Raw genomic sequence first — 25,289 nt, forward strand, 5'->3', positions numbered from 1 at the left:
AGAGGAGGCAGCTGGGAGGAAGATGAAGGAAGAATGGAGGGAGGAGGCTGGAAAGGCAATTGGGACAGGCTGGGCTGCAGCAAACCGGAGCCGGTGTTCTGGGCGAGCAGGCAAAGGGTGTTTTCCACCCCCTCCTTGTACTGTGGAGATGAGCCAAGGGGTCTGGCTGAGCTTTATGAGCCAAAACGCAAACTGAGCTGCTGGAACAGGCTCTGTACAGATGAGAAAGGAAAATGCACGAAGTGATCTATGGACCTGCCAGAAAACTCGCTGGCACATCCCTCCTGGCCCGCGTGTGGGATGGGGAGAGGAGCTGGGCACCCTCCAGCACCCTGCTCATGTGAAGCTGTGTGCAGCTTCGTGCTTTGTCTCAATGGGTGTTGTGCTTGCCCAGGAATGAGGATGCCTCCCTGTAAACGGCTGGGGATTGGATGCATCCCGACACAAATAGGCTACTAAAATTACAGCGCATCTGGGCCCGCATAGCAAAGTAAGCTCGGGGGAAGCCAGATGGCTTTAGCAGGTCCAGCTGGTCAGTTTGCTTCGGGTCAACTTGAAAAGCCTTTGTCGGCGTGGGTGTGCAGGTGGGCTCGGGGGAGACATGCCCTGTGCCCTGCCCAACGAGGCACCTTCTGCAGAGCCCTGCACATGAGGATGTCCGTGTTTTGAGCCCTTTTGAGAGCCCAGCTCCATTCAGGACCTCAGCAGCCCTCCCCCTGACCCGCAGCATCGTGCCGGGGCAAGGCAAGGTGGGCAGCACAGCGTGGGCCCTGCTGGAGCAGGCAGGGGTTAAGCAGTGAGCAGCTGCTTGTGTAACCAAGGAAATATGAAAGTAAATAAACAGGGAACAGCTGTTGGGCTGCCGCCAGGGCTGGAAGGAAATGGAGCTCAGCTCTTCCTTCTCCGCAGCATCTCATCTTCTTCGCTGGTGCTCCAAGGTTGGAGCCAAGCTTAGGACGTTTGCTGCAAGAGGGGCAAACAAGGTGGTGTGTGTCTGCCAAAGCAGTGCCTCCCTCCAGCTGTGGAGGGCTGTGTCCTTGTCGTTGTGTGGCCTGCCTTGCTGCTCATGGGGAAAGAAACACAAGGATGTTGTGACTGTCCATCCTCTCTTCTTCCCCTTGCATCTTGGCTTGAGCTCTACGTGCTCCTAGATGGAAGTCGTCGTCACCAGAGGCTGCATGGAGACAGACCCAATCTGGCTGTGCTGCAAGCACAAGTCTGCAAAATGCCCTGGGGCACCTCTGGAGGAAGGGTTGCTTTACAGTATCGTGGTACAGATGCAAAAGTTCAAACCAAGCACATCCCCCTTCCCTGTTCCCATCAGCATTTTCTTGAAGAAGAAAAAAAAAATAACCACTCCTTTTTGGCTCTGTTGAAAGAATGAATGAAATTGTGGTTTTTCCCTTCCTTCCCTGTTATCGCACATGCTTCCTGGTGTCCTTATTTTAAACTTGTGGTGCAGTACAGTGGAAATTGGATTGAAAGGAGAGGAGTGAAACAGATCCTCTTAGCACAGTGGAAAAAAATGCTCTAGGTAGGCTTGGTAGCAGTGACTGTTGCAGTTGCTGGAGGCCTTTATTATATGACTGTTTTATGATTCTATGCCAATTTTAGCTCTTTAGGCAGAAATTTTCCATGCTGGAAATTATTCACGCTGCTGGCTATTAAAAAAAAAAAAAAAAAAAAAAAGTAATTGGCTAAAAGGTTTCGGCTGCTTCTGAAAACATAGTAAGAGGGGAAAAATAGTTTTCATGTGTCCAATTCTGATGATCTTTTTGATGCATTAGAGGAAGGATTGGAAACTGGAGCCACAGGTGATCCCTGTGTCAATAAACTGTCTTTTGGATTATCCAGTGAAAATCCATCCAGACTTGCTCATACTCACAGCTCTGAGCAATCTCAGTGCATGCATGTTTAGGGAGAGATATTTGTTAATTTGATATCTGTGTGCCCAGCGATTCTGGCTGCACTTTGCGCACTCCTGCCAGAAGCTGAGCGGGATTTTGTTTTTTCAACAGCAGCTCTGGCCACGTTTGGGTGAAGGTTGGTGCACCCTCCTCTGCTGTCAATGAGCCTCCTGCTAAGGCCAGGCAGCGGGACGAGGAAGGCGTTTGATCCAAGCAGGAGAGGGGAGATGATGTTCTTGGGGGGTCAGTGAAGGCAGTGGGACCAGAGGGTTAAGTGATGCTGGTGTTTCAGAGCAGTCCCAGCACAGTTGTGTGAGTGGCTGGGGATTTTCTCCTGGTATTTCCCATTGGGGTTGCAGCTGAATCGTTTGTCACCTTCCATTGTGGCCAAACAATTATTTTAGGAGTAGGGCCAAGTCAAACACACGCACTCCTACTACTGACAGCCTCGCTGGCTGTCCTGCTCCCACTGCGGTCAGAGGGCAAAGGGGCCATTTGGGGTCCTTCCCTCCCCAGCTACACTGGAACAGTGCTTGAAACAGGAACTGCCAGATCAGCTGAACTGGGGTGAAGCCTGCAGTGAACCTGGTGCTGTTCCCTGCCTCTGCACACAGACGTGCACAGAGTGGCTGCGTCCCCCTTACTGAAATAATGCTCCCTCTGGCCCCGATGTGCTCAACGCCCACTGCTCTGTGCCCCCATCTCTATCGCCTCTCCAGGAGTTGTCTTTCCACCAGAAAAGCACATTGATGGTCAAAAACCACCTTGCTCATCACAGTATTGCCTGCAGTATGTGCTGTTACCACCTCGGGAGCGTTCAAGATTTTGTTTGAATACCGTGAACTTCTACAGCTCTTTCCTTTGGCTGTCATCGATACTGAGAGACTGGCTCCTCTGTGCAAAAGTCCTAGTTTGGCACAAATGCGGGTGTATAAATACTGGCCTGTGTTGCAAGAGAAAAGCTATGGTGAAATTCATCCTGAAAATCCCCAAATAATCAGTGTTTTGTTTAAGGCTTTGAGTTCTCTTGTTGGAAGCTGCTAGAGGTTGTAAGCTCCCTGGGGACCCTGGTGCTTTCCTAGCTGTGTATCAAGCATCTTTACTGGCTGGGGCAAGTTACCTTTCTCACAAAGACCCCTCAGTCACTGTCTCCTGCACTGGTTTGTGCAGATGAGAGGAGCCCCTACTTTGTTTGGGCCAAGAGGTGCTGAGCCCTGCAGGAGAGGTCCTGTTTGCCACTTCTGAGGCTTGCCAGGTCTATGATGATGGAAAAACTATGGAAATTCAGTGTTACCGGTGTGTAACGTTGTAGGATAAAAGAAAGAAGCAGCAATGGATTTGCGGTAATAAAATAAGTTAATATCTCACCAGTAAGGATCTTAGTTTGCAGCCCTGGCTAATTAGTGCAGTGAGTCACCCTGTGGCCTCGGGCAGTGCTGGGTGCTGCCACCCTCTGCTATTCCCTCTAGAGATAACGGCTGCAGCGGCCTTCCCAAGCACCACCCTGCTTTTCTTTAAGCAGGACAAGACCTATTTCTGCCTAATTACTTGCTTTCCTCCTTTTGGCTGCAGCGTAGGCCATCCCTTGGTTGCACAGGTCAGCTCCCATACAGGGACCAGTGACCAACATTCGTTCTGGACTTTAACTAGCATGTGCCCAGCACGAGGCAGAGGCTGCTTCCTCACCTCACAGCTGTTTGGAAATACAAATGTTGTATTTCATGTGTTGGGAAGTATGCAGGACCTGCTCTGGGGTTATCACGAGAAGGCTTGGCGTACTGTGCCAGGCGATGAAATTGGGAAGGGAGTGCTTGAACGGGCTAACACCTCCCTCCTCCTATGTGCTGTTCACTGCAGGAGGAAATCAGGGCACTGGGTTAATGCTCCAGAGCATTTTTGCTGCTCTGTGTATGTAGATCTCTATACTAAGCTTCCTACTCCCAGTCCTTGTTTTTCTCCGTATTCTCCGTATTTCTCAGTATTTCTCCACTGCTGTGTGATGTTTTCCATCACACAGCAATTTACATAATATCAACGTGTGACGGAGAAAAACAAAACAAAAATCAAAATCAACCCCTACAGGAAGTTGCAGTTCTGAAATCTGAACCCCCAGGTAACTAACTGTGTGATTTGTAGTAAATTTGTAACGACAAATACTAAACTCGGTTCTGCATGAGCCTCTTGGCTGGAGGAATAATTTCCTTCATACAGGATTGGGGCTCTTTCATAACTCGTGGCGTGCCAGATGTGAGCTATTGGGAGCAGATGGATGCTGTTCCTAAGAAATAAAGGCAATAAGATTGATGCTCGCAAGGATGCCAGTTGTGTTCTGGACGCTAATTGAGGCTGGCAGGTATGCTGGAAATTTTTTGCTGGCACATAAGCTGATGATCAGATACGTGAAGGGCTGTCTCTGTGGGAGACAAAGATCAAGGATCGGGATTTTGTGTGCCCCAGAGACGCTCCCAGCACTGCCTGCAGGTGAGGAGCTGACCGTGACTGCAGCACTCCTTTGGGTCGTGTCAGGCACTGCTTGGGAGGAGTTTAGCAAGCCTTTTGGAAGGCTCCTCTTAAAACCATTGTCTGGAGAGACGGTACTGGTTAGAGAACAGATACTGGCTTGCATTTTTTTTTTTTTTTTATGGAAACCCCCCAAAAATAAACATTTTTTCCACACTTTGTAATTATGAGCTCATCAGCCACGGTGGTAGTTGTTTCAAGTCCTCATGTGACCAAGAGCCACGGTTGTCTTGCCATGCCCGTGATGTGTCCTTACACCCAAACTCGACCCTTTAACATCTTTCCTGCTCATCTAGGGCCCTGTGCTGTGCTCTCTGCTTATTTTGCCTTTCAGCTGCAGCCACCCTGGCTCTTTTTGGTCCTGTTGAGTTTTGCACTGGGGATAGCAAAACTGATGTCTCTGCAGTCAGGAATGGATCTGATCCATTAGGAAACGAGCTGTGATGGAGGTACCAAGCATTTGACATTTACACCATGGCTTGCCTTCTTGCCACCAAAGCAGGAGTATCTCCTCTGGCAGGCAGCTGCAAGCCCTTCAACTTCAAATTGCAGTACAGGGGTGCACTCCCTGGGCTCAGGTTAACCTGTGATTTTTCTGCTCAGTAACTTTTCTCCTAGTCTTCCACCCAGCTGAAGGCTGTAGGAAGAGAGGGTGATGCCATGTGGCTGCTTCTCTGCACAAAGGTTTAATTGTGAGCCCAGGGAAGGAGACGTGACATAGTCTGCAGTAAATGTGCTTGCTGCATGGTTCAGAGACAGACAAAATGAGAATTTTAAGCACACTTAAAAATGGCTCTGGCTTTCTCAACCGCTGTGTGCACATCGAGTGTGTTTCCCAGTCCTCTGGTCTGTCCATATGTTTAACAAATCCTTCAGGTTCTTAGCTGGAAACTTTCAGCCTTGACCCACCTGGAGCTATGTCATCTTGGAGAGAGTCCTGCATCCCTCAGGCCAACAGCTTTGTGTGTAAGAGGGGAAAAAAAAAAAAACAACACACAGCTCAGACTGCTGAAGTGGTGCCTACTTTTTATGAGAAAATTGGCAAAAGGCAGTGGTGTGTGCGTGTTGTCTCTACGTGAAAGACAGATGAGCCATTCTGGAGGGGGTTCTTCCCCTGCCACGCACGTGTAGCAGCGAGGGAAAGTCAGTATCTGAGTAATTCAGCCCATTTTAAAATAAAAGGTTATGTTAAAATGGGCTCAGAAGACGCTGGCTGGCACACAGAGGAGAATTGTTCTTGTCAGCTTGTTTCAGGCTGCTGGCCTCTTGAAAAATTAAAATGAGCCTGGTGCATTGCTTCCCTGCTGCGAGACATGCTGGCACAGGGTGCGGACCCGACGAGCCCCATGCTGGTCTTCCTCTACTTCTGCTCCTCTTCCTCCTCCTCCTCCTCCTGCGCTGTGCCGGGGGCTGCGGCTCTCAGCAGGGCAGTGAGCGTTATCTTCATTCTCCAGACGTAGAAAGCCAGGGGCAGGAATGCAAAGCAATTTGTCCCCATCAGCACAAGGTGGAAACACAGCATACTTTGCCGCTTGTATTTCATGCCTGTCCTGGGCTGGAGGTGGCGTTTCTGACGGCCTCTTTGATGGAGGAAAGGCCCTAAGGCAGCTCGGTCACTCTGCTGCTTAGGAAGATGGATGTCTTTTTGTGTCCAGGGACTGTAAACAGGGCGCTTTTGAGTGCTATTTCATAACAGGGATCTTATTTCAACACTTTGGGAATTTCTTTTTTCCCGGGTTTGTGGAGTTCAGCAAAATTCTGCACATTTGTGTGTGAAATGACTGCACCCAGCCACAAATATAAATCAACAGGATCTCTCCCTTAGACAGCTGGATCATGAAAGACAGGCACTTGCGTGACCAAATACAAGAAAAAACCCACAACTTCCTATGGTGAGGTTCCTGCTACAAAGCACGGGCAAGGCTTTTTCCTTTGTTCCTCTGTGTCCAGACTTTACCGAGAATAGCGAGCTTAAGCAACATGCAGAAGCATAGAAAAGGTGAATTTTCGTAATCTAACTTGAGAAAAGAAGAAACACTTTCCATTAAGTAAGGACTACTGCTGTCTCTGTAGAAGAAAGAGCCTGTATTTTTCCAGTACTACATCAAAGATCTTACTCATTCTCTCTCCCTCCATAAAGAATACGTACAGTCCCATGCGCTTCAGCCTGGTTAAAAGCTGGCTCCTTAATCCTTTTCTCTCCAAACGTCTCCCATTTATAGCTTTCCAGCATTTGGCAGCCGGCAGCCAGCACATTCCCGTGCGTGTTAGCGCCAAGGCAGGTCAGTTGAGTTATAATTGGCTCTCGCTGGCACTCTGACTAGCTGCTAAATTCTTTACCTGGCAGCCAAGCAGGGCTCTGAGCTGTTGAAAGCCATGCCTGCCCCTGGGACGCTGCAGCCAGTCCTCCCAGAAGGATGGCGTTGGATGAAAGTCCCCAGGACCAGCGCACACCTGGGGCAAGCAGGCGTCCTCGGCAGGTTTGATTCTTGTAGCTGAAACCTTCCTCGAGCAGCTTACTGGTAGCAATTCTGGATGGTTTTTGATGGGCTCCAAGCTGATGGCCAGCCTTGACCCTTCTATTTTGCTCCTGGATCTGCCATGGTGTCCCCATGGTGCACCTTCATTCGGCCTTTTTGGCACCCCTGGTAGCCTCTCCCGTGGACATCTGTGATCCGGGGGGGAACTGTGCTGTGTCACCCCTGCAGGGGGATGCACGGGGTGGTTAAAGCAGCTCAGGCTCCTTGGGACTAAGCTAAGCTCTCCTTCTGGAAATACAGCATGGCTTTGTTTGGTGCAGATCTCAGTAACGCAGCGTTTAGAAGTTGTCTTGTAACACGAGGAGATGACCCACACCCCTCTTTGTCTCAGCCCTGGGTCGAAGCTTATCGTTTGATAAGAAAGCACTGACTGATGGTGCTTGGGAGGAACTGAGGGCTGAGAGTAGGTCAGTACAAAGGAGTCAGAAGCACTGAATTTTTTTGTGAAATGGCTAGGAACCATCCACATGGCTAAATGTGTATGATGTAGTACTGACTGTAGCAAGCACCACGCACACAGCGTGGGCATCTAGGAAATGGGAGCATCCCTGCGTCTTTATGGCAAGTGGGAGATGGAAACAAGAACAAGGAGAGGTGAAGAGCAATGGTCTGGGCTTTTCCTGTCCTCGCAGAGGGAGGTGATAAAGGTGAAGGGGTGGCGGGTTTTGCATCATTCTCATTTCTCACCTCTTTTCTGTGCCTTCTGTTCAGTTGCATCAGGCTTTCCCAGGTCTAACACGGTGCTGGAAATCCTGACCCTGCTCTGGTGGCTGAAAGTGCTTTCAGTAAAGGACCCAGCGCTCTGAGAGTCCCACAGCAAAACGAGGTGTGGACCTCTGGTATGATCCCCACGGGATCCCAGTGGGCCTGGGGAGAAGGGACAGATTTAACTACTTGCTCTCCCTTTCCGGCACTTTTAGCTCCATCCAAGAAGTGATGCTCCTCTCCTTTTATTTCCTTTGCCTTTTTTTTTTCCTTCTCCAGTACGCATTCTGCCCTGAGGCTTGTCTGGCTCCTTGTCCCCATCTTTGGGACCCAGCTCAGACTTTTCCTGGGTATGCAACGCTCATCCTGCCGGAGCTGGGAGCAAAGAGGAAGGCAGGTGTGTGCCAGCCAGGCTGCTCTGCTGGATGGATTAGGAGAGAAGGATGGGTGTGCAGGATCTGCCCTTCCTCTGTGATTCATGCCTTCCAGCTGGCCGGCAGCAGGAAGGGGGGACCTCATTAACCAGAAAGTGGAGAGGGGAAAACATGCCGTGGTGCCAGCGGGTGGATGCTGAAGGGCTCCAGCAGCCTGCACATCCCCTCTGTGGCCGCTCCTCATTTTTTCCTGCCAGCAGCTGGGGCTTGAGGGTACTGCTGTGCATCACGCCCCTTCTGCTCATCTTCCCGTCGTCTGATGTTATCTAGGATTGCGCTGTCGGTGATAAGCTATGTGAAAAATGTTCTCTCGTGAGCTGTCTGCATGAGGAGAGCCAACGTTTTCCCTGTCTGAGTTTCACCTCCCTGATCCTAAAATACTTTCTGCCTTATTGGAACCACATCTTGAGGCCTTGGCAATGGTGGTGAGTCAATGAGCAGTGAACGAATAACAAATGATGGTTGTGGCTGTCTTTACCTGGCAGTGTGGAAATTAGATCTTAGAGATTAGGCTTGGTAGATGCAATTAAAGTTGGTGAAATTATTGTTTTAATACTGTCTTTGATAGAATGTTTAATGTCTGGGCAAGAAATAGTTAGTATTCGAATTTCTTTTATCTTTTTTTCATCCGGTGTTGGTACCATCTTAACTTAGCCAAATGGGGCGTATTCTGATACGTGCAAGAAGTCCTTGTGCTCCTGTTTTCTCTGCAAGCAGAGCTTGCTGTTCATTTACAGTCAGTGATGGTCAGGTACTTAACCTTGCTGGAAAGAGAGAAGATAGCTGCTTATTTTGTCATAGCAGACTTTGGGAAATGCCTCCCTCGAAGAGTAGCTTTGTGACAGAGAGGCGATGCTCCTGAAGGCCAACAGATCCCTGTTAGCAGTGCAGCATCACTTGGAGGTGGAGGAACATTCCTGTGGGCTCAGGGTGGCTCCTGGAGGGCCAGGAATGAGGAAGAGGAAGGTGGAGGTGGGACCCATCCCTGCGTCTTGCTGCAGGCAGAAATCCATTTGTTTCAGCTGTATTGTGCAACTGCGCTCTCAGGTATCTGGACAGCTTGTCTCGGGCACCGCAGGGTCACCTGAACTGGTGTCTGGGGGGTTTTCAGCCTCACAGAGCGCAGCTGACATTCTTCTGGGAGCTTTTCTAGGGAAAGATATTGCTGAAAAACAAGGGAAATACTACTTTCCATAAAGCTTAGGTTGTGGGTCTGCCTGCCTCATTGAAAAACTGTGTCTGCAGAGCGGCTGCTGGTATCAGGCACCACCGCTCTCCTGTCCCAGGAAAAACTGGGTGATAGAAACTACCAGCACCCATGGTGGAGACGCAAAATCTAGGAGTTCTCGCCCAATCTCATCAAACAGAAAGTTGCAATCCTGTATTTTTTAACAGCATGCGTACATGATGAGAATGACTGCTGGAACAGCCCCTGAAGAAGCCTTTGTGTTGGGCCATGCAGCGTGCCAAGCAGGCTGGGAAGCCAGGCAGCTCTGCAAAATGATCGCGTTTCCTTGTCCTGCGCTGGGAGGAAAGCTAGTGCCTAAACTTTAGCAAACAAAGAAACTCAGTTCGGTACATGTAAAACATTTTAAATTTAAAAATTAATAATTACCATCAGTAATTCTTGCTATTAATTATTAATTTTTAAAAAGAACTTTCTTATTGATGAGTCACTTAACATGTAAATTCCTTCTTATCATCGTGGCTAGGTTTTACCATTGAAAATGAAATGTTAATTGAAATGGATCCCCATCTGCTGATCTCTCCTTGTGGTAAGGCAGCATTTTCCAGCTCCTCTCCTCTCCCTCTCTGGTTGCCTCCAGGAAAAAGAAAAGTCCTGCTGGGATGTCCTGGGAAGCTACAACGTTTCTGCATTGGAGGTGGCTGCTTTCCACCTGCCAACAGGTGCCTTCTTTAAGCCCCAATACCCTGTTGTTGTTGTTTTTTTTAATCAGCCCGTGCATTTGGCCAGAGGCTTTTCAGGCTATCTCTTTTAATATCTCTGTGGTAAGACTGTGCTTAGAGAAGGGCTCTAACGTCCCCCAGGGTTTGGGTGCCGTTACGGGTTCATGCTCCTTAGGGGTTTAGTTATGCTTACAGTTCTTGGCATTGCTCTCTCTCCCCCTATCCCTGCTGGGTCCTAAAAAAGCAGATGCGGTTCCAGCTTTGTGGTTTGGGTTGATTTCGTGTGTTTGAAATCTGCATTCTCATGAGCAGAAAGCATCGGGGCTGCTCTGCGGGCTGCTCTTTGCCTGCTGCGGGGCTTTGTGCTCGCTGGCTTTGGTGTCTGGGGAAATAATGAGCATCCCAGGTCAGGAGGGTGCTCTCCTTGTCCCCCTGCAGAGGCAATGCATCTGGCTGTGTGCATTCCTAAAGGCTCCCCGAGATCCCAGCTTTGTTGCACATTGCTGCCCTGGTAAGTGCATTAACTCCCCGGTAAGCTGTGAGGCCGGTCTCCCCCATCAGATATCCTTTAACAGCAGCGCTCTGGATTTGCAATAAGCAGAGTTTCTTGGCGAGCTCCAGTCCTCTGGCAAGGGCTGCCTGGACTCAGTAGAGCTCTGAAGCCCCAGAGTGCATGTGTGTGCGCTGGCTGTGGAGGCTTCCTGCCGTGCTCAGGCTTTGGGCACTGCTGAACTTGGCACCTCTAAATCCCACCCTTTCTGTAAACAGAGGAATACAAGGGCAGCTTGTGGTGCTCCTGGCCACCCAGCCTGGTGCTCGGATGCTCCCCGGAGAGATGCTGCTGGCGGAAAGAGGAGAGGGAGGAAAGGAGCAAGGTCATGCTAAGAAGGCATATGTGTTTTATATGGAAACCCTGTCTGGGGGCAGACAGACCTCAAAGGTTTGCCTTATCTCGTGTTTCTGTCCCACTTGTGTAATGGTCCTGGTTCCTACGGAGCTGCTGGTGACAGGCACCCCCGTGAACCTGAGCAGGATGAAATCTTCCCTTGCGTGGAGGGGAAAAAAACCTCCACACAGGCCATTCTGCTGACTGTGCTTGCTCAGCTGGAAAATGGGGTATGTGTTTAGAGAAGGAACAGCAGGGAAAATAGCTGGTTAGGAAGAAGCCTGATGCAAGAGGAAGGTCATGAGGCTCCTGTTTCTGACCAGCAATGCTCTCCCGAGTGGTGGGACTACAGCTTTTGCGGTGCTGCCTGTAGCTCGAGTGCCGCCTCCTTTGTCTCGTCACGTTCGGGCCTGCCGCAGATTTAAAACTTTACATTAATTTCATGGAAGGAATGCACACCAGTCTGCTTTTCTTCGTGTGCTGGAGTGGGGGCAGATTTTTGAGAAGGGAGGGGTTGAAGAGAAATTGGATCGTGAGCTATTTGGGGAAGAAGCTAGTGAGAAGTCATCCAGAGGTTTTGGCAAGCACGTGGCCTGGAGTGGGGTGGCACGCACGTCGAGCCTCTGCTGGGCGGCTGGTTGCTGAAATGTTTGACTGGAGGTTACATCTTGGTGTGAAGCACGAGAAGCACGAGATTCGATGTGCAACGAGACCTGCCTGGAGCCTTTGGCCTCAGCTACCACCCCCTTGCTGTACCTCAGCTGCTCAACACACACAATCGGGCAAATTTGTTGGTATTTCTCCACCGGTGTTTCCATTTCCACAGCAGAAACCCGGTCTCATGACCTCATGGTCTTCCAGGCAAATCTCCCCGCTAGCATCCCAGAGCAGGATGTGGGTGAATGCAAACTGTCTCTGCAGTCTTCCCTGCGACCGCTGCTGCCGGGACAGCTCAGGCGATGGTTTTGGTGGTTGCCCTGAGGTCTTTGGGCTGAGGCAGGTGGCTCAGCTCTTTCCTGCTCCCGTGCCGAGGCTCCTTGCAGGGCTGACGCAGCGCCGGGTGTGCTGGAGTGGGGAAGTTCCCATCGCGAGGAAGGGGAAGAGGAAGTGGCGCAGACCAGCATCACCCCCAGGTATTGCTCAGTTCCCAAGCGTGTCTCCTGGCAAGAATAATTTCCCATGGCTGGGTCACCATGGTGAGTTGTGGATGTTTATTGATTGTTTGGTGTTAGTGCTCTGCTCCAGGGGTGGACGTGGAGAGCTGCAGCTTTCAGTGCTCTTTGGTATGGTCTGGGGCCTGCCTACTGGGTCACTACCACCAAATCAGATGTAAAAAGCCATTTAAATGGTCCAAGAAGCAGACAGAGGGGCAAACGTGGTGAGGAGGCTGTGTTAATGGAGATCACTGCTTTGGGATTGCTGGGGCAGAAGCACTGTGCTGCTGTCCAAATGTGAGGTTTTCTTTTTTATTATTTTTAATTCATTTTTAAAGCAGTATGGTCTTTCCCAAATATATTTTTGACAGAAGGGGAAACAAGTAGTGCTTTTCAGAATAGTTTGAGCCAGCCAGGAATGGGTGATGATTCTGGATCATCATGGCTTTGTCTTTGGCCCATCTGCTGCAGTGGGGCTGTGATGGTGACATCAGTGATTAGAAACTCCCAGCCTGTCACCATGAGTGACTAACCTGGATAATCTGTTAGTGATTTCTGGGGTTTTAAGTTTCAAGGCCGGATGATGAAATACAAAGCTCATTACACTGAGGTCGAATAAAGGCTTTTAGGGGTTAGATGCTTGGTCCAGGCTTTCCTTTGCTGGGAATGCCCGGTGATGATGCAGTGCCCAGCCTGCTGGCTCTCGATTGCTCAAGCTGATGAGTGTGTCAAGCAAGCCCTGGCAAGGTTTCTGCTCAAAGAACCAGCGTGTGCTCTGCCTGGAAACATCTCCAGCTCTGGACAACAGAAGCATTTTGCCCGGTTGCTCTTGGAGACCTCACGTTGCGCTTGGTTCCCTGAACCCACGTGGAGGACAGGAACAGGAGGGCCGGGGAGGTGCGGAGCTGGCCGTCGCTGCTTTTTGGGGGGCTGCCCGGGGCAGGACGTGGCCGGGGGTGCTTCCTGCCCCGTGCCCGCTTCCCTTTCCATGCGAGGGAGCTATTCACAGACACTGACATCTTTCTGTCTAACGCTTCCTGTGATTTCATAGGAAATTTCTCCTGCAGTGGCAGCTGCTGCCAATTTGTGTAGCCCTTTTCTCTGACCTCAGTTAATTCTTTTTTTGTCTATTGCTGAGCCAGGCTTAAAGTTTTCCATCAGGTTTTCACAATCCGGCCTCTGTGATGCCGTTTCCTAGTGCTGAGCAGGTCAGGATCACCCTGCCCAGTAACATATCAAATGCATTTCAATTCATCCCTTGCACCAGAAAAGCAGGGACTGGGGAGAAGCTGTGGTCATCAGGAAACTGCTTGGTTTTGCTGCCTATCACCTGTGATTTCAGTCTTTGAACATCCAGCTCGCACTGAATGGTCCCAGTGAGCTGGGTGCTCCAGGACTGGTGGCTTTGACTGGTCAAAGTGGTGGCGCAGCACCAGTAGAGCAGTGAGTCCTTCCCCAGGCTCAGCATCACCGACGCCTGGGGTCTGAGCTTGCTCCATGTTGGTCCTTCTGTCTCCTGGGCTGCTGTGCTTCCACCTCCAGTTTCTTCCCAGTCTGTGGAGATGAGGGGAAGGTGCCTCTCAGAGCACAGCAAGGAGACTGAGCAGCAGCTGCCCAGGAGCCGCTGCCAGATGTTGCTCTCTCTGCAGACTCTCTGCTTGGCAGATGTTCTCCGAACAAGCTGGCTCCAGGGTGCCAGGGTGCTCTGATCTGCAGGAAAGCGTTTGCAAAGGCTTTGGTTCACATCTCCGAGTGGCCCTGTGGGTGCTGCTGTGAAAACAGGCAGTGCCCGGGCCTGCTTCCCTTTCCCTCTGCCTTTTGAGATGGGTGGGACACGTCTGGAGGAGATTTTGGTTGAGGGAGTCAAGGAGGTCAGAGTGAATGTGTGTGAATGTCCCTGGCTGGAGCTGGCCTCCATGGGAACAGCAGGGCACGCAGGATGTCTGCCCGCCTGCTGCCTTCCCCTCTCCCTAGGGACAGGGACCGAGGGGAATTTTGGAGTGCGGGGTGAGAGCGGGTTTGGCTCAGGCCCTTCTTTTCCCCATGGGAAGTGGCTGCCTCCTCTCAGCGGGAGGCTGTCGCTTTCACAAAGAGCCTCCTGTGACTCCGCTGCCCACGCCGAACCGGATTGTGAAGCCTTTTGTTCTGTTGAATTCTTTTTTTCTTTTTTTCTTTTTTTTTTTCCCTTTGGGTGGTGTCAAAAGCCAGCTTCTGGGCTCAGGGTAATAATGGCAGTGCCTGGTGCAGGCCTGGATTAGGTCAGCTCTTGCTTGTGAGACCAAAGCAGAGAAATACGGCTTTACTCCGAACCTCCGTCACGTAGCCAAAGCAAATCCTGCCAAGAAGAGAAGAGGGAACTTCCCTCTCCCTGCAGCTGCGGCTCATGCATCATGTCCTGGTGTTGTGCAAGAGTGGAAGAGTTTGCTGTCCTCGCCTGGGTGTTTCATCACCACCATCCCGATGTGCTGGTGTACCTGGCTGTTCGCTGAGATGCAGCATCCCTTTGGTGAGCTGGCAGAGACTGGCTTTCTCTTCTGCAGTCCTGGGGTGACCCACACAAGTCACAACACCCGGGAGCAGAAATCCTCAGCTTCCCAGCTGGCCACAGCAGCTCGACAAGAGCAAATCCCACAGTGCTCACCAGTTGCAGAGCACTTGCAGCCAGCGTCAACCTGTGCTCCTTCCGCTCCATTGCTATCGGGGAATGCATTTCACTGTCACGTTCTTCTTTCCACTGCACCAGATTTAAATGAAAACTAATTTCTTTTTTTTTTTTTTCCCCACCAAAATACGAAGGTGCAAAACTTTTCCACTCTGTAGTGGAAAAGAAGCGAAGCGATGACGTGCCTTATTAGCTACTGGCACTTGCTTTAATTTTTTGCAGAGACTTCTCTGGGCTTGGCTGGGGCCAGAAAACGATAGGGCATGCTGGCAGCTCTGCTCCTCCAGCAGCCATCCATCCCTGCGGTGTTATGCTGTCTGCATTAGCAGCTCTTATTTGGGCAAAGCCCTTCCTGAATGCTCTGCTTCCTGGGAATACTGCTGAGTGCAAGCATTCTCCCTCCCCGAGGACCCCTGGCAGCCCGCAGCACCGATAATTGATTCAATTAGGATGTTATCTTATGAGTTTCCTGTTAACGAAGAAGCTGCCTGCCAGTGTGTTAGCTGTTGATACAAAGCTGCTGGCCAAGGGCTCGCTCTCCCCGGGTGCCCAGACAGCGTTGTTGCCTGTCCTGCTAACAGACAGCCCGGCCACGGGCCGGCAGGGGAACACGGAGCTCCTCGGCTTGTGCCACGAGTGTTAGCCCTGCTGGCGTCTCCAGGTTAAGAAGGCAATCAGCAAATTGATAAGATATGGTAAATAGGTGCTGGGGATGTATGCAATGGGATAACCACGGCTCTGTGCCCTGTCCTCCTGCCAGGAGGAGCCCCGCTGCAGGTTGGTGCCCTGCTGGGACATCCGTGCCACGGTCCTGCTGCAGGGAGGCACGGGTGTGTGTGAGCACCGTCCAGCCCAGGGATTTCTGCAAAGGATTCGGTGCAAAATGCCTGCAATACTTCAAGTTTCTGCCTAAGAACAACACACCAAAATGCATCTGCAGCATCTACTTCTTTTTTTAAGGTTCTGCCTCCATTACTTTTAAATAATCTTGGAGGGGGAGAAACAATGGTGTTATTATTGTGTTTTTTTTTTCCCCTCATATTTTTTTCCCCCCCGGCTGACTGCATTGCTGAGAGCAAGACTGGCTCTTGGCCTCTGCGCTGCCCCACGCTCCGCATGGATAGCTGCTCTCCGAAGGGCTCTGCGTCTGTCTGCTGCTTGTCTGCCTGCTTTCCCCCCTCTCCCCTGGATCTTGGATGGCTGGGCGAGTTTTCCCTTCTGGGAATGTGATGCGATCAGTCTCGTTCGGAGCTTGGATGGAAACCCTGGCTGCTGACATGATTTGTGGGAGTCTCCCCACGCTCGCCGCCTTTGTTCCAAAATTCCTTGCCTGCTGGGAGCGCGTTTCCCTGCCGAGGCTGAGCAGGAAGGTGCTCTGAGCTGAAACGTGCCTGGCTTCTCACTGGTGTGCCTCTCTGTGCATCTTCTGGTGCCTCTCTGTGCATCTGTCCCACAGGGTGTGTGGGGTTGTTGAGTGTTTGCCCATTTTCTATACTTTTTTCCAGGGTTCCTGGGCAAAAGCAGTGCAGCAATCTGCTGTAGTCTCTGTCCTGCAAAATCAGCTGGGACGGGATGGGCCAGAAGGGGTCCAGGGAGCCTCAAAATGCTGAGACCTGCCAGCTGCGTTCCTCCAGCTCTCCAGTGCCATCTCCCAGCCCCGAGGCTGACTTTTTCCCACTGCTGTTACATTCTTCTCCTCGCTGCAGCTTGATGTTGTGGTGCTGCAGTGGAAGACCTTCCAGCCCGGGACTGGCAGGCTGCTTTCTGCAGACGTGGGCTGTTGTATCTTGCGAACACAGCCTGCCTGCCGTGCTCGGAGCCAGCTCTGGGGCTGTTTTCTTTGGAGTGGGTTTCTCTCCGTTCCTCAACCACAGGCTTATGTCTAGCAAGCCTGATGAACTAGCGTGTGCTGCTGTGTGATGTGGCAGCTGGGCTGGGTGGGATGCAGGGCACCGAGCCCTCTGCCTTGCTCCTTCAAGGGCTGGGGGCAGCAGGGCAGCTGCAGCAGGAGAGCGCCGTGGTTCCTCCTGCTTTGCTGAGCTGCTGCTGTGAGAGGCCCTTTGGTCAAGAAACAGCAGGAAACGGGGAGCTTCTGGGCTGAAATTCTGGCCTGATTTGGTGGGATCACACGGCTGGGAGCAGCTCTGGCCAGGGGCACCATCCAGGCACGTGCACATGGGAGAAACCACAGCCTGCTCCGCCTTGGAGCCTCTGGATGCTCCAGGAACGAGAGATGCTCAGCTCGTGCTCAAAAACGCGAGGAGGGGAAAGCTTCCAGGGACTCAAATATTGCGCTGCTTAACAGCAATCAGATGTGCAGCGTTTGTGACTTGTTTTGTTTTGCTCGTCCCTCGCCTGTCACAAGCCCTGACGAGCTCTTCCAAACAGGAAGAGTCGGGGTTAGAGGCGGTCAGGCTCCGCCGCTCCCCGCCGTGGCACAGCGCGGGTGTTGTGCAGGGTAACTGTTGGGCCACCCTTCGTTCCTGTGGGCTGAGGGAAGAACGGGAGGGTTTTACGTGCCCCAGGAGCCTGGTGAAGCCGTGCTGCCTTGGCCGTGCTCGCTTGTGGCTGCCAGTAACGTCAGAGCCGTCCCCGGCTACTGCTGAGTCTGCGCTCGTTTTCTCTGTTGCAAACTCTAAAATTTGTAGTGGAAAGAAGCTGTAAGCACGGTCTGCTCGGGCTTATTGTCATCCTGGTTTAGAGATGGCTTGTTTTCGTTTTGAAGAGAATATTTGAGAGATTCTTTTGGTTTTCCTGTTGTGTTTGGGAGTGTTGGGGGAGGTTTATATGTATTTTTTTTAATGGCAAAGTAGGAAAAATGCCTCCTTCCTTCTGCCCCCTCTCCACCAAGCCTCAAGAGTTGTATCCCGGTGCATTTAAGATCCAAGGGGGGAAAAAAAGGCAAGTATTTGATGTGCCAAAGCAGATGTGCTCTATGGACAGCTCGTGCCTCACAATGGAGGAACCCACAGCCTTCAGCTAGGAGCAGATGGCTCCTGTAAACGGGGGAAAATAGGTGCCAAAGAACAAGATCCTTGAAAACCTGGGTGCTGGGACCCTGTGGCCCTTGGTGGGTCCCCTGTGATGACGGGGTTCCCGATGTTTTGTGGCTGAGCAGCTGGCACAGGGGAGCACTGTATGTTTGAGTGGCTGCACGGTGCTGCCTCTCCTGCCTCCCGTGGGGCTGCTGCAGGATGGGTGGCTCTGTCTCTCCAGTTGCGTGGTTTCCTCTCTGCACAAAATGCTTTAAATATTAATTGTGCCAGGGGAAAATGACTGTATAGGCTTTGTAGGAAGGTGTGCTTAGGGCAATTCCTGGGCAGATTGTCTCCGTTGTTTCCATAGGTGCTTAATTATTTATGCGGGGTGCAACAGCTCCGACAGAAGACGGTGAAGCCCACTTCCAACACCTGGGGGACCAGGGAGCTCTTCAAGTGATGGGAGACAGAGCTCAAAGCCATACCCTAGAGAAAACAAGGGAGAGTTTGCATCTCCATCCCCTTCCTTCCGACGGAGGGACTAGCTGAGCTGGAGGATGGGTGGATGAACATTTCCCCTCTTCTGCTCTGTTAAGTGCAAAGTCCAATCCAAGTAGTGTTTTCCAGCAAGGCCAAGCAAGGGAAATGCTAAGGATATGCATCCTGCCAGGGGCTTGGCGTTAAGCTATGTATGCAGCATGCACGCCCTGAAGCACGAGTACAGACACCCAGTGAACACCAGCAAGAGTGGGAGTTGTCCATCGCCTCTCCTTGCTGACCGAATTTACTGAGCGCAGTCTCCGTGCAGTTGCGTCAATCAGGAAATTATTTGTTCAGTGCTGAAGTTCTCAAACCTCTATCCCTCACAGCTTTTGTAGCACAAAGCGTTCCCCAAAGTTGACGCATAACTTCATGGTCTTGCCTGCGAGCATGAGGCTGTGCTCTGAGTCCAAGTCAGCTGTAGTCCAGGAGCTGTGTCAGTGCTGTGCTATGCTTGAGCTAATATATTCCTTGAGCTTAAAATATGCCTTTTTGTGAGGAGTTTCTGAGCTCTAGCGACTGAGGTCCATCAGGATGACACTTAGTTGCAGAAATGCAGGTGATGTTAACCACCCATGCTAAGCAAAATGATAGTGGTGAACAGCATCGGTGGTAAGAAATGACTTGAAAATAATTGAAATGCTGGTAAGATCTTGTGTTTCTGGCACTTCTTTGGATCCTTGGTGTTGTGGTCACTGTACCCTGGCTGATCATGCTGTGTACAATGTCTCAGGACACTGCTAGCTTGGATGTTCTCCCCAGGCTTTGCCTCCTGGGGAGCGTGGCTTTGTGTTGTGGGCACATTATTGACTTTAATCGCTTTTCTTGCATTTTCTTTTCTAGATGCAAATGCTGGACAAGTTTCCGATGGAAGGAGGGCAGAAAGACCCCAAGCAAAGGATCATCCCCTTCCTGCCAGGTAGGAGAGAGGGCTCCAGTAACAAACCATGCTGGTTTTGGCATGGCAGTGACTTTTGTCCCAGTACACGTGTGTGCATACACATGCTTTAGCTTTTACCTCCTGAACCATCTGAGCGTTAGCAAGTTCTTCAGACAGTGCTGTACCCATTAAAACACCTGTATGTGTTAGCAGGGCACCCCGTGAGTGTTAAGCCCCTTCCCTCTTCCTCCAGAAAGCATTAACGGGTGACTTCAGCCAGCAATCCCAGTTACACAGCTTTTGCCAGGAGCAAAACCCAACTGCAGCATGATTGTTTTTGGGAAGGGCACGGCCAGCGTGACGCAGAGCTGAGGATGGTGCGAGGCTCCCCAGGAAATGCTCGTTTGCTGTTTTTCCTGTCCCGAGTATTCAAAGGGCTGTCCGGAGAGAAAGAAGTAACAATTGAATTCCATATGTTAAATCGAGCTGACTGGCAGCCTTGGCTTCCTCCTGTGATGTTTGGGACTGGCTGCTCAAAGACGGGATTTCTGTGGCATGGCGTGTGTCCCACCAGTCCAACGTGCAGCCGAGGATTTGCATGCCCAAGCACCAGATGCAGTGGCCCATTTCAGACTTTGTGGTGGAGAGGATTGCTTGTGGCTGCCCTCTGAGGCTGATGTTACAGGGGGAAGAAAGAGCCCTAATGTGCCATGCAAAAATACCCAGACTGAAGGGACCCTGCGAGCCTTTCATGCACCCATAGCTAATGTGTTTGACCACGAAGTTGTCTTTACCCCCACCCACAAGTAGCTAATGGGCACATTTAGAAATGTCACGGTACCATAATCACTTCCAGTGACTGTCAGGCTTACTTAATGTAGCCCTTTGTGCTGTGTTCTGCCTCCTGGCTTTTCTAGACACACAAAGACATTCAGTGGGGTTTAGTTTTCTCTGACTGGCTTGAAGAAAATCATTTACACCCCCTTCTGAGAGTAAGAGAATCTTGTCTGGATTTCCCACCGAGGGATTTCTGCTTCTGGCTTGTTCCTTGTGTTGTAACATCAGCAAAAACAAAGTACACCTGACGTTAATACCGAGGAAAAGCCTTTGCTGCACAACCACTCCTGCCAGCAAGGACTGGGGAGAAAAAAAAGGAAGCCAAATTGGCAAAGGGCATAACTTGGAAAAATTGGACTTACAGTTTGGCTGCGCTGCACTTGCAAAGAATTCCCACCAAAATGCCGCTATTTTTGGAAGGTAGCATCAGGCTCAGGAAGCCTGCTTGGAGCCCTGCTTCTCACAGCAGACTCATCAATACGTGTTTGTTCTTCTTTGTGTCGAAATAGTTTCCTTTCGCTGAGCAGCATGTCACTGGGATTTCCATTGGAGGAAAAAAGGGAGTTGAAGTTCCCGGAAAATAAAGCCTGGATCTTGTGTAATAAAGCAGTTTGGGGTAGTGAGGATGACCGTCCTCCGTAGGAACTTGTGCATTTGTGTGTTTCTTCTGGAGAGGTGTTTGCCCTTTTGCTGTGGCTCCCTTTTTACAACAGGATTAAATAATACAGTTTTTAGAGATAGTCACATGTTGATGTGGAAAACTGCTAAACCATGCTAGATGCAGAAGGTTTTCTTGATTTTTTTTTTTTTTTTTTTTTCACTTCTGCAATGGCTGAGAAGAAAGACCATTGATATACAACAGTTGGCCTCTTTGGGTTTATTTACCACTTGCACTTTCAGGTGCCAGCAAGGGGTAAGGGGTGGCTGTGGTGAGAAGATACTAGCGTGGAATGGTGGCCTACCTCTAAGCAGGAGATTGTCACTGGATAGGAAATCTCACATCTCCTTATCCCCACAGGACAGTTTGAGAAGCCCTCTTGCTTCAGGGAAGTTGTATTATTAGGTGTGGAGATGGTGGCTTTCCCACGAGCGGTACCTCCTCAGTGAAATTGCTTGCAAGCCATCTGCTTCTGAAAGGACTTCACTTGGGTGTAAGGGAAAGCTTTTTTTTTTTTCTGGCTGTGCTGGGGGATGTGCTAAGCAGAATGGTTGCTTTCTGCAGCAGTTCTCAGCCTTCCCAGTTTGGGGTAGCGGTGGGTTTTGTACCATGCAGCTGAACCCAGACTTCACCTATCACCTAGGGGTGCCACCTGAGCGAGCTCAGCACACACGGGCCTGGGTCACTCTCCCTGCAAAATGTGCCTCTTACGCTCAGAGTCTCTAGGTTTTTGGTTATGTTCAGCTTCTGTGAGCACTGCAGTTTTCTCCCAATCCCATTTTAAGCCACATTTTTAGCATCTGAATTTCATTACCGGTGGAGATTTGGCTCCAGTGACGTACTAAAAGCATGCTGCTGCCTGGGAAGATGGTTGCAGGGTAACGTTAGACATTGCAACCACTGAAATTCTCCAGAGTGTCTCCTGTGACCCTGTGCCTCTCGCAGCTCTGGCTTTCTTGGAAAAGTCCTAAACCCCCCAAACTTAAGGTCACCACCATGACCTGAGAAGGTATCATCTGGGTTTGTTTGTCAGGCTGGCTTCCCGGAATGGGAAGAAAGTTCCACAATTACTCCATCGTTACAACATCCAGCCCAGAGGAACTCCATTTCCTTTGTGTCACTTTTTGTTACTGCTGTTTGTTTTGAGGACTTGCTTCTTGGAAATTTGTAGAGACTTTGGGAGTTTCGAAGTAGATCTGTATATCAGAAAGTGCTCTCAGAAGTGAACGTCCTTCAACCCGCACAGCCATAAATCTGGGTTCTCCAAAGGGCAGTGGAGCAGTTGCACTTGATGGGTTTGGGGCCAGGGCTGTCCCTTCCCAGGTATAAACCCCAACCTGATCCACAGCACAGCTCAGTGGGGTCAGATTTGGCCTGGCAGGATGCTGCAGCTCCAGCACTGTGCCTGGAAAGCCTCTGCTGCTGTATAGGGGAATGTGAAGTGGACTCTTGGCTACTTTTGCTGGCTTGGAGCCACTGGCACAGCCTGCCCAGCTTCGTGTGGTGTTGAGGATGGCCCTTTGAAACCGTGCTGGCTACACCAGCCAGGGTGCCTGGGATCAGCTGTGGTCCCTGGAGCAGTTTCAGGAGCAGCTGGTGGGAGAGGAGATCCCAGGGGAAGGTGTGCTGGGCAGGGCAGGGCAGGCACGACAGCTCCGTCCTCGCTGCAGGAATTCCCATTAAGGGTTACACATCTGCTGGCTGGAGAGATGATGGTATGGAGACCCCAGGAAAGAATGAACTAAGAAAACAAATGAGCTCAGTTGGGCCAGTTGTGTAAGGGCTGTGCCAGATCTTTCAGGAAACAGCTTTTATAAGGAGAGCGGAGCCTTCCAAACGCTGTACAGCCCAAGTGGCCTGGAGCTGATCCTGGCCAGCCTGCTTCGCTGGAAACGTGAACCTCAGCAAGGAGGGGTTGCCTGAGGCTGAGCTAACTGGCTGTAAAATTGCTTTTTAGGAAGCTTTAGCTACAGACAATAGCAAACTCCCAAGAAGGGAGGAGAGCAAAGAGGATTTGGTGGGATCAGTTTAGAAAGCAGAATGATGCCTGCTTTCTACTCCCTTCCCAGCCCGCTAACCTGCTTGGCACAGGTATCAGTGCTGGCCACATCCTTTAGGGCTTTTCTCCGAGGACAACTGTGGGGATGCTGATAGCTCCCCACAAAGGCCTCATGCAGGAGGTGGAAGACAACTCGTCCCTGGTCCAGCTGTGGTACCTGACATTCTCACTCCCACTGCATCTGCATCAGAGCTGGAGGTGTACAGAGGTCTTAGTTACTATTTTCTGCTCTAGCAAGATGTGCCTCTGCCATAGCAATGTTGTACGGAGAGTCCCAGGCATTTGCAGCCCATAATCTGTACTTTTCTGTACTTTTCAGCCTAAAATCTGTTGCTTTTTCTGTAGGGTTTCAATGAATCCTGCTGATATGCAAGCGGAGTCCTACGTGGAGGCAGTTGCTCTGCTCCTGACCTTTGAGCTGTCTTTAAACAAACCTGAGAGATTTAAACAAAATCTCATGTCTTTCTCCATTACGTGGCCCAGCAGACCCTAGGAACGATGGCCTTGGGAATGTTTTGCTCCAGGGAACTCTTGCATTTCTCAGTGAGCTCCTATATGGATGGTTTTCAGTAGGGCTTTTGGGAGATTTTGAGGCTTCTTTCCAACTTGTTCCACTCTTACTCATGAAGAAAAGCTTCTGAGTCTGATATGATAACCAGAATTAGCAAGGATTTATTAAGCTGGGGAGCTGCCTTTCCTCCTTCTATTTTTTCAACCTTTTGCCTTTTTCAGAAATGTATTTTATTTTTGTTTCTGGTAGCAAGGAAGTCAAGATACTGAGGTTTGCTGCTGAACTTGGGAAGAAAAAGCAGCTTCTCTTGCATCATCAGACTGGCCCAGTGGTGCCCTGAGGAGCCTCACTGTTTTAGCCCAGACCAAAATCCTTCTCGTGTATCATAGGCGGCCAGCAGCACCCATAGGAGCCTCAAGGGCTCCTCTTTTCTTCCATTGAGGTTTCATCTCTTCAGACTTATTCCTCTGGCGACCTCATCCAATACCTGAGAGCTTTCTTGCCCCGTGTGCTCTGTAGTTCTCTGAGATTACTGGCAAACTAACAGAACTAACTGTGCTCTTCCCAGCATGATCTCAGCCCATGAGCTTGACAGAGGCACTGTTGAGCTCACCTTCATTTTACAGATGCACAGGACTCCGTGCTCGGGATATTCCCATGACAGCCATGGAGGTGCTTGCTGGTCCCCCTCCTTTTCTCCAGGCTGCGTGCTCAACACACAGCTTTGCCAAACAGATGCTAAGTGCAGGGCTCCTGGAAGTGCTGTCTCCCACGCCTGCTTCCCTGTCCTAGGAATAGCCCACGTAGCTAGCTGGCTGCTCCATGGGCTGGGACTAATTATGTGTACATTTGGGGCTGCCTTTTTTTTTTTTTTTTAAGTCAGTTTGGAACCCGTGCCAGGCAAAATCTGGATGTGATTTGAAAGGTGCAGAGAAGTAAATTCTTTCCGAGGCAGTGGGGTGGGGGAAGTGGGGGGAGTCCTTCAGGGTAAAGCGAGAGGCACAGACGTTTTTCCAGGCTGGAAATCTCTGGCTTCGCTCGCAGCTGTGACCAGCAGGGTGATGTGTTTAAGGTTCTCTGCCCCTCCAGCTTGCTTGAGACCCAGTAACAGCCTTTGGATCAAGAGGAGCCTCAACTATTTTGCTGACTGAAAAGCCCCTGCATTGTTTTCTTCTGCTTCTTGCTCCTGTCAGCTCTGCCTGGAGAATTCACATGAGAGAGGGGATAATTTGCACAGCCCTCTTTCCCTACCTGTTTGTTTGGAGAGATTAACTCCTCCTGTGGCCTGCCTGCTCTATTTCACCCTGCAGGAGACCTACAGTCCTTATCAGCGCTTTCCCCATGCTGTTCTCTGACACGTTGCAGCCCCTGATGGATCCCCAAGGCAGTGGGGGCTGTGCTGCCTGCATCGCTTTGCACCCCCCTCCCGCGCTGCTGCAGCACCCTTTGCTCTCAGACAATCAGATAAAGCACAGCAGCTTCCATCAGCCACAAAGAGGGGTTTCTTCCAGGCTCTGCTCCAGCAAGTTCACTGCTGGATGGGGAGTAAAATCCAGCAGGCTGTCCCCATGTGTCCTGGCCCAACTGTGTTGGTCGCAGCTCTGTTGCAGTGGGATTTTTGGGGAGAAATTGAGTGCAGGGATTGTGGAAAAGAAAGGTTCGAAGGAGAGGTTTGGAGAAAACTTTCCAGGAGAAGTCTCCCCAGGATGAGGCACAGCATGGGGCAAAGAATGGGGGTGCTTGCTGCAGGGTTTGTTAATTTGCTGGCGGTGTGAGGCAAGCAGGAGTGCTTGTCTGGCTGCAGTGATGGAGGGAGAGGAATGCCCCTATGGAAAAGGGGAAGAAAAGAGGAGTGCCTCTGTGGTGGTGGGACACAGAGCTTTGTAACCTGGGAGCATCACATCCCAACAGGCTGTGAGCTGCATGCATTGGCTGATGGAGTCTCAGAGCAGTACCAAGGCTCTCTGCTGGGGCTTTCCAGGCTTCACACCAAGCAGGGCAAAGAACAATATCGGCTCCCTCCTGTCAGCCCAGAGCTCAGGGCGGTGAAAGAGAGGAAATGGAAGCACTGACACAAAGGGAGCCCCGAGCTGGTCAGATCGTATCAGCA

The 25,289-nt window shown here is 50.8% G+C and overlaps 1 protein-coding gene across 1 annotated transcript in view; it reads left to right on the plus strand.

The window, feature by feature from the left end:
• SH3PXD2B (SH3 and PX domains 2B) overlaps nt 1–25,289 on the plus strand; it is a gene marked incomplete at its 5' end in the record, with an annotated part of 71,286 nt that overhangs the window by 13,194 nt on the left and 32,803 nt on the right. The window contains one exon of the mRNA XM_084295097.1: nt 19,078–19,153. Coding sequence (XP_084151223.1) covers nt 19,078–19,153 — 76 coding nt within the window. The remainder of the gene's footprint in view (nt 1–19,077; nt 19,154–25,289) is intronic.

This window comes from Netta rufina, assembly GCF_964035555.1.
Source record: "Netta rufina genome assembly, chromosome: 14".
Lineage (NCBI taxonomy): Eukaryota > Metazoa > Chordata > Aves > Anseriformes > Anatidae > Netta > Netta rufina.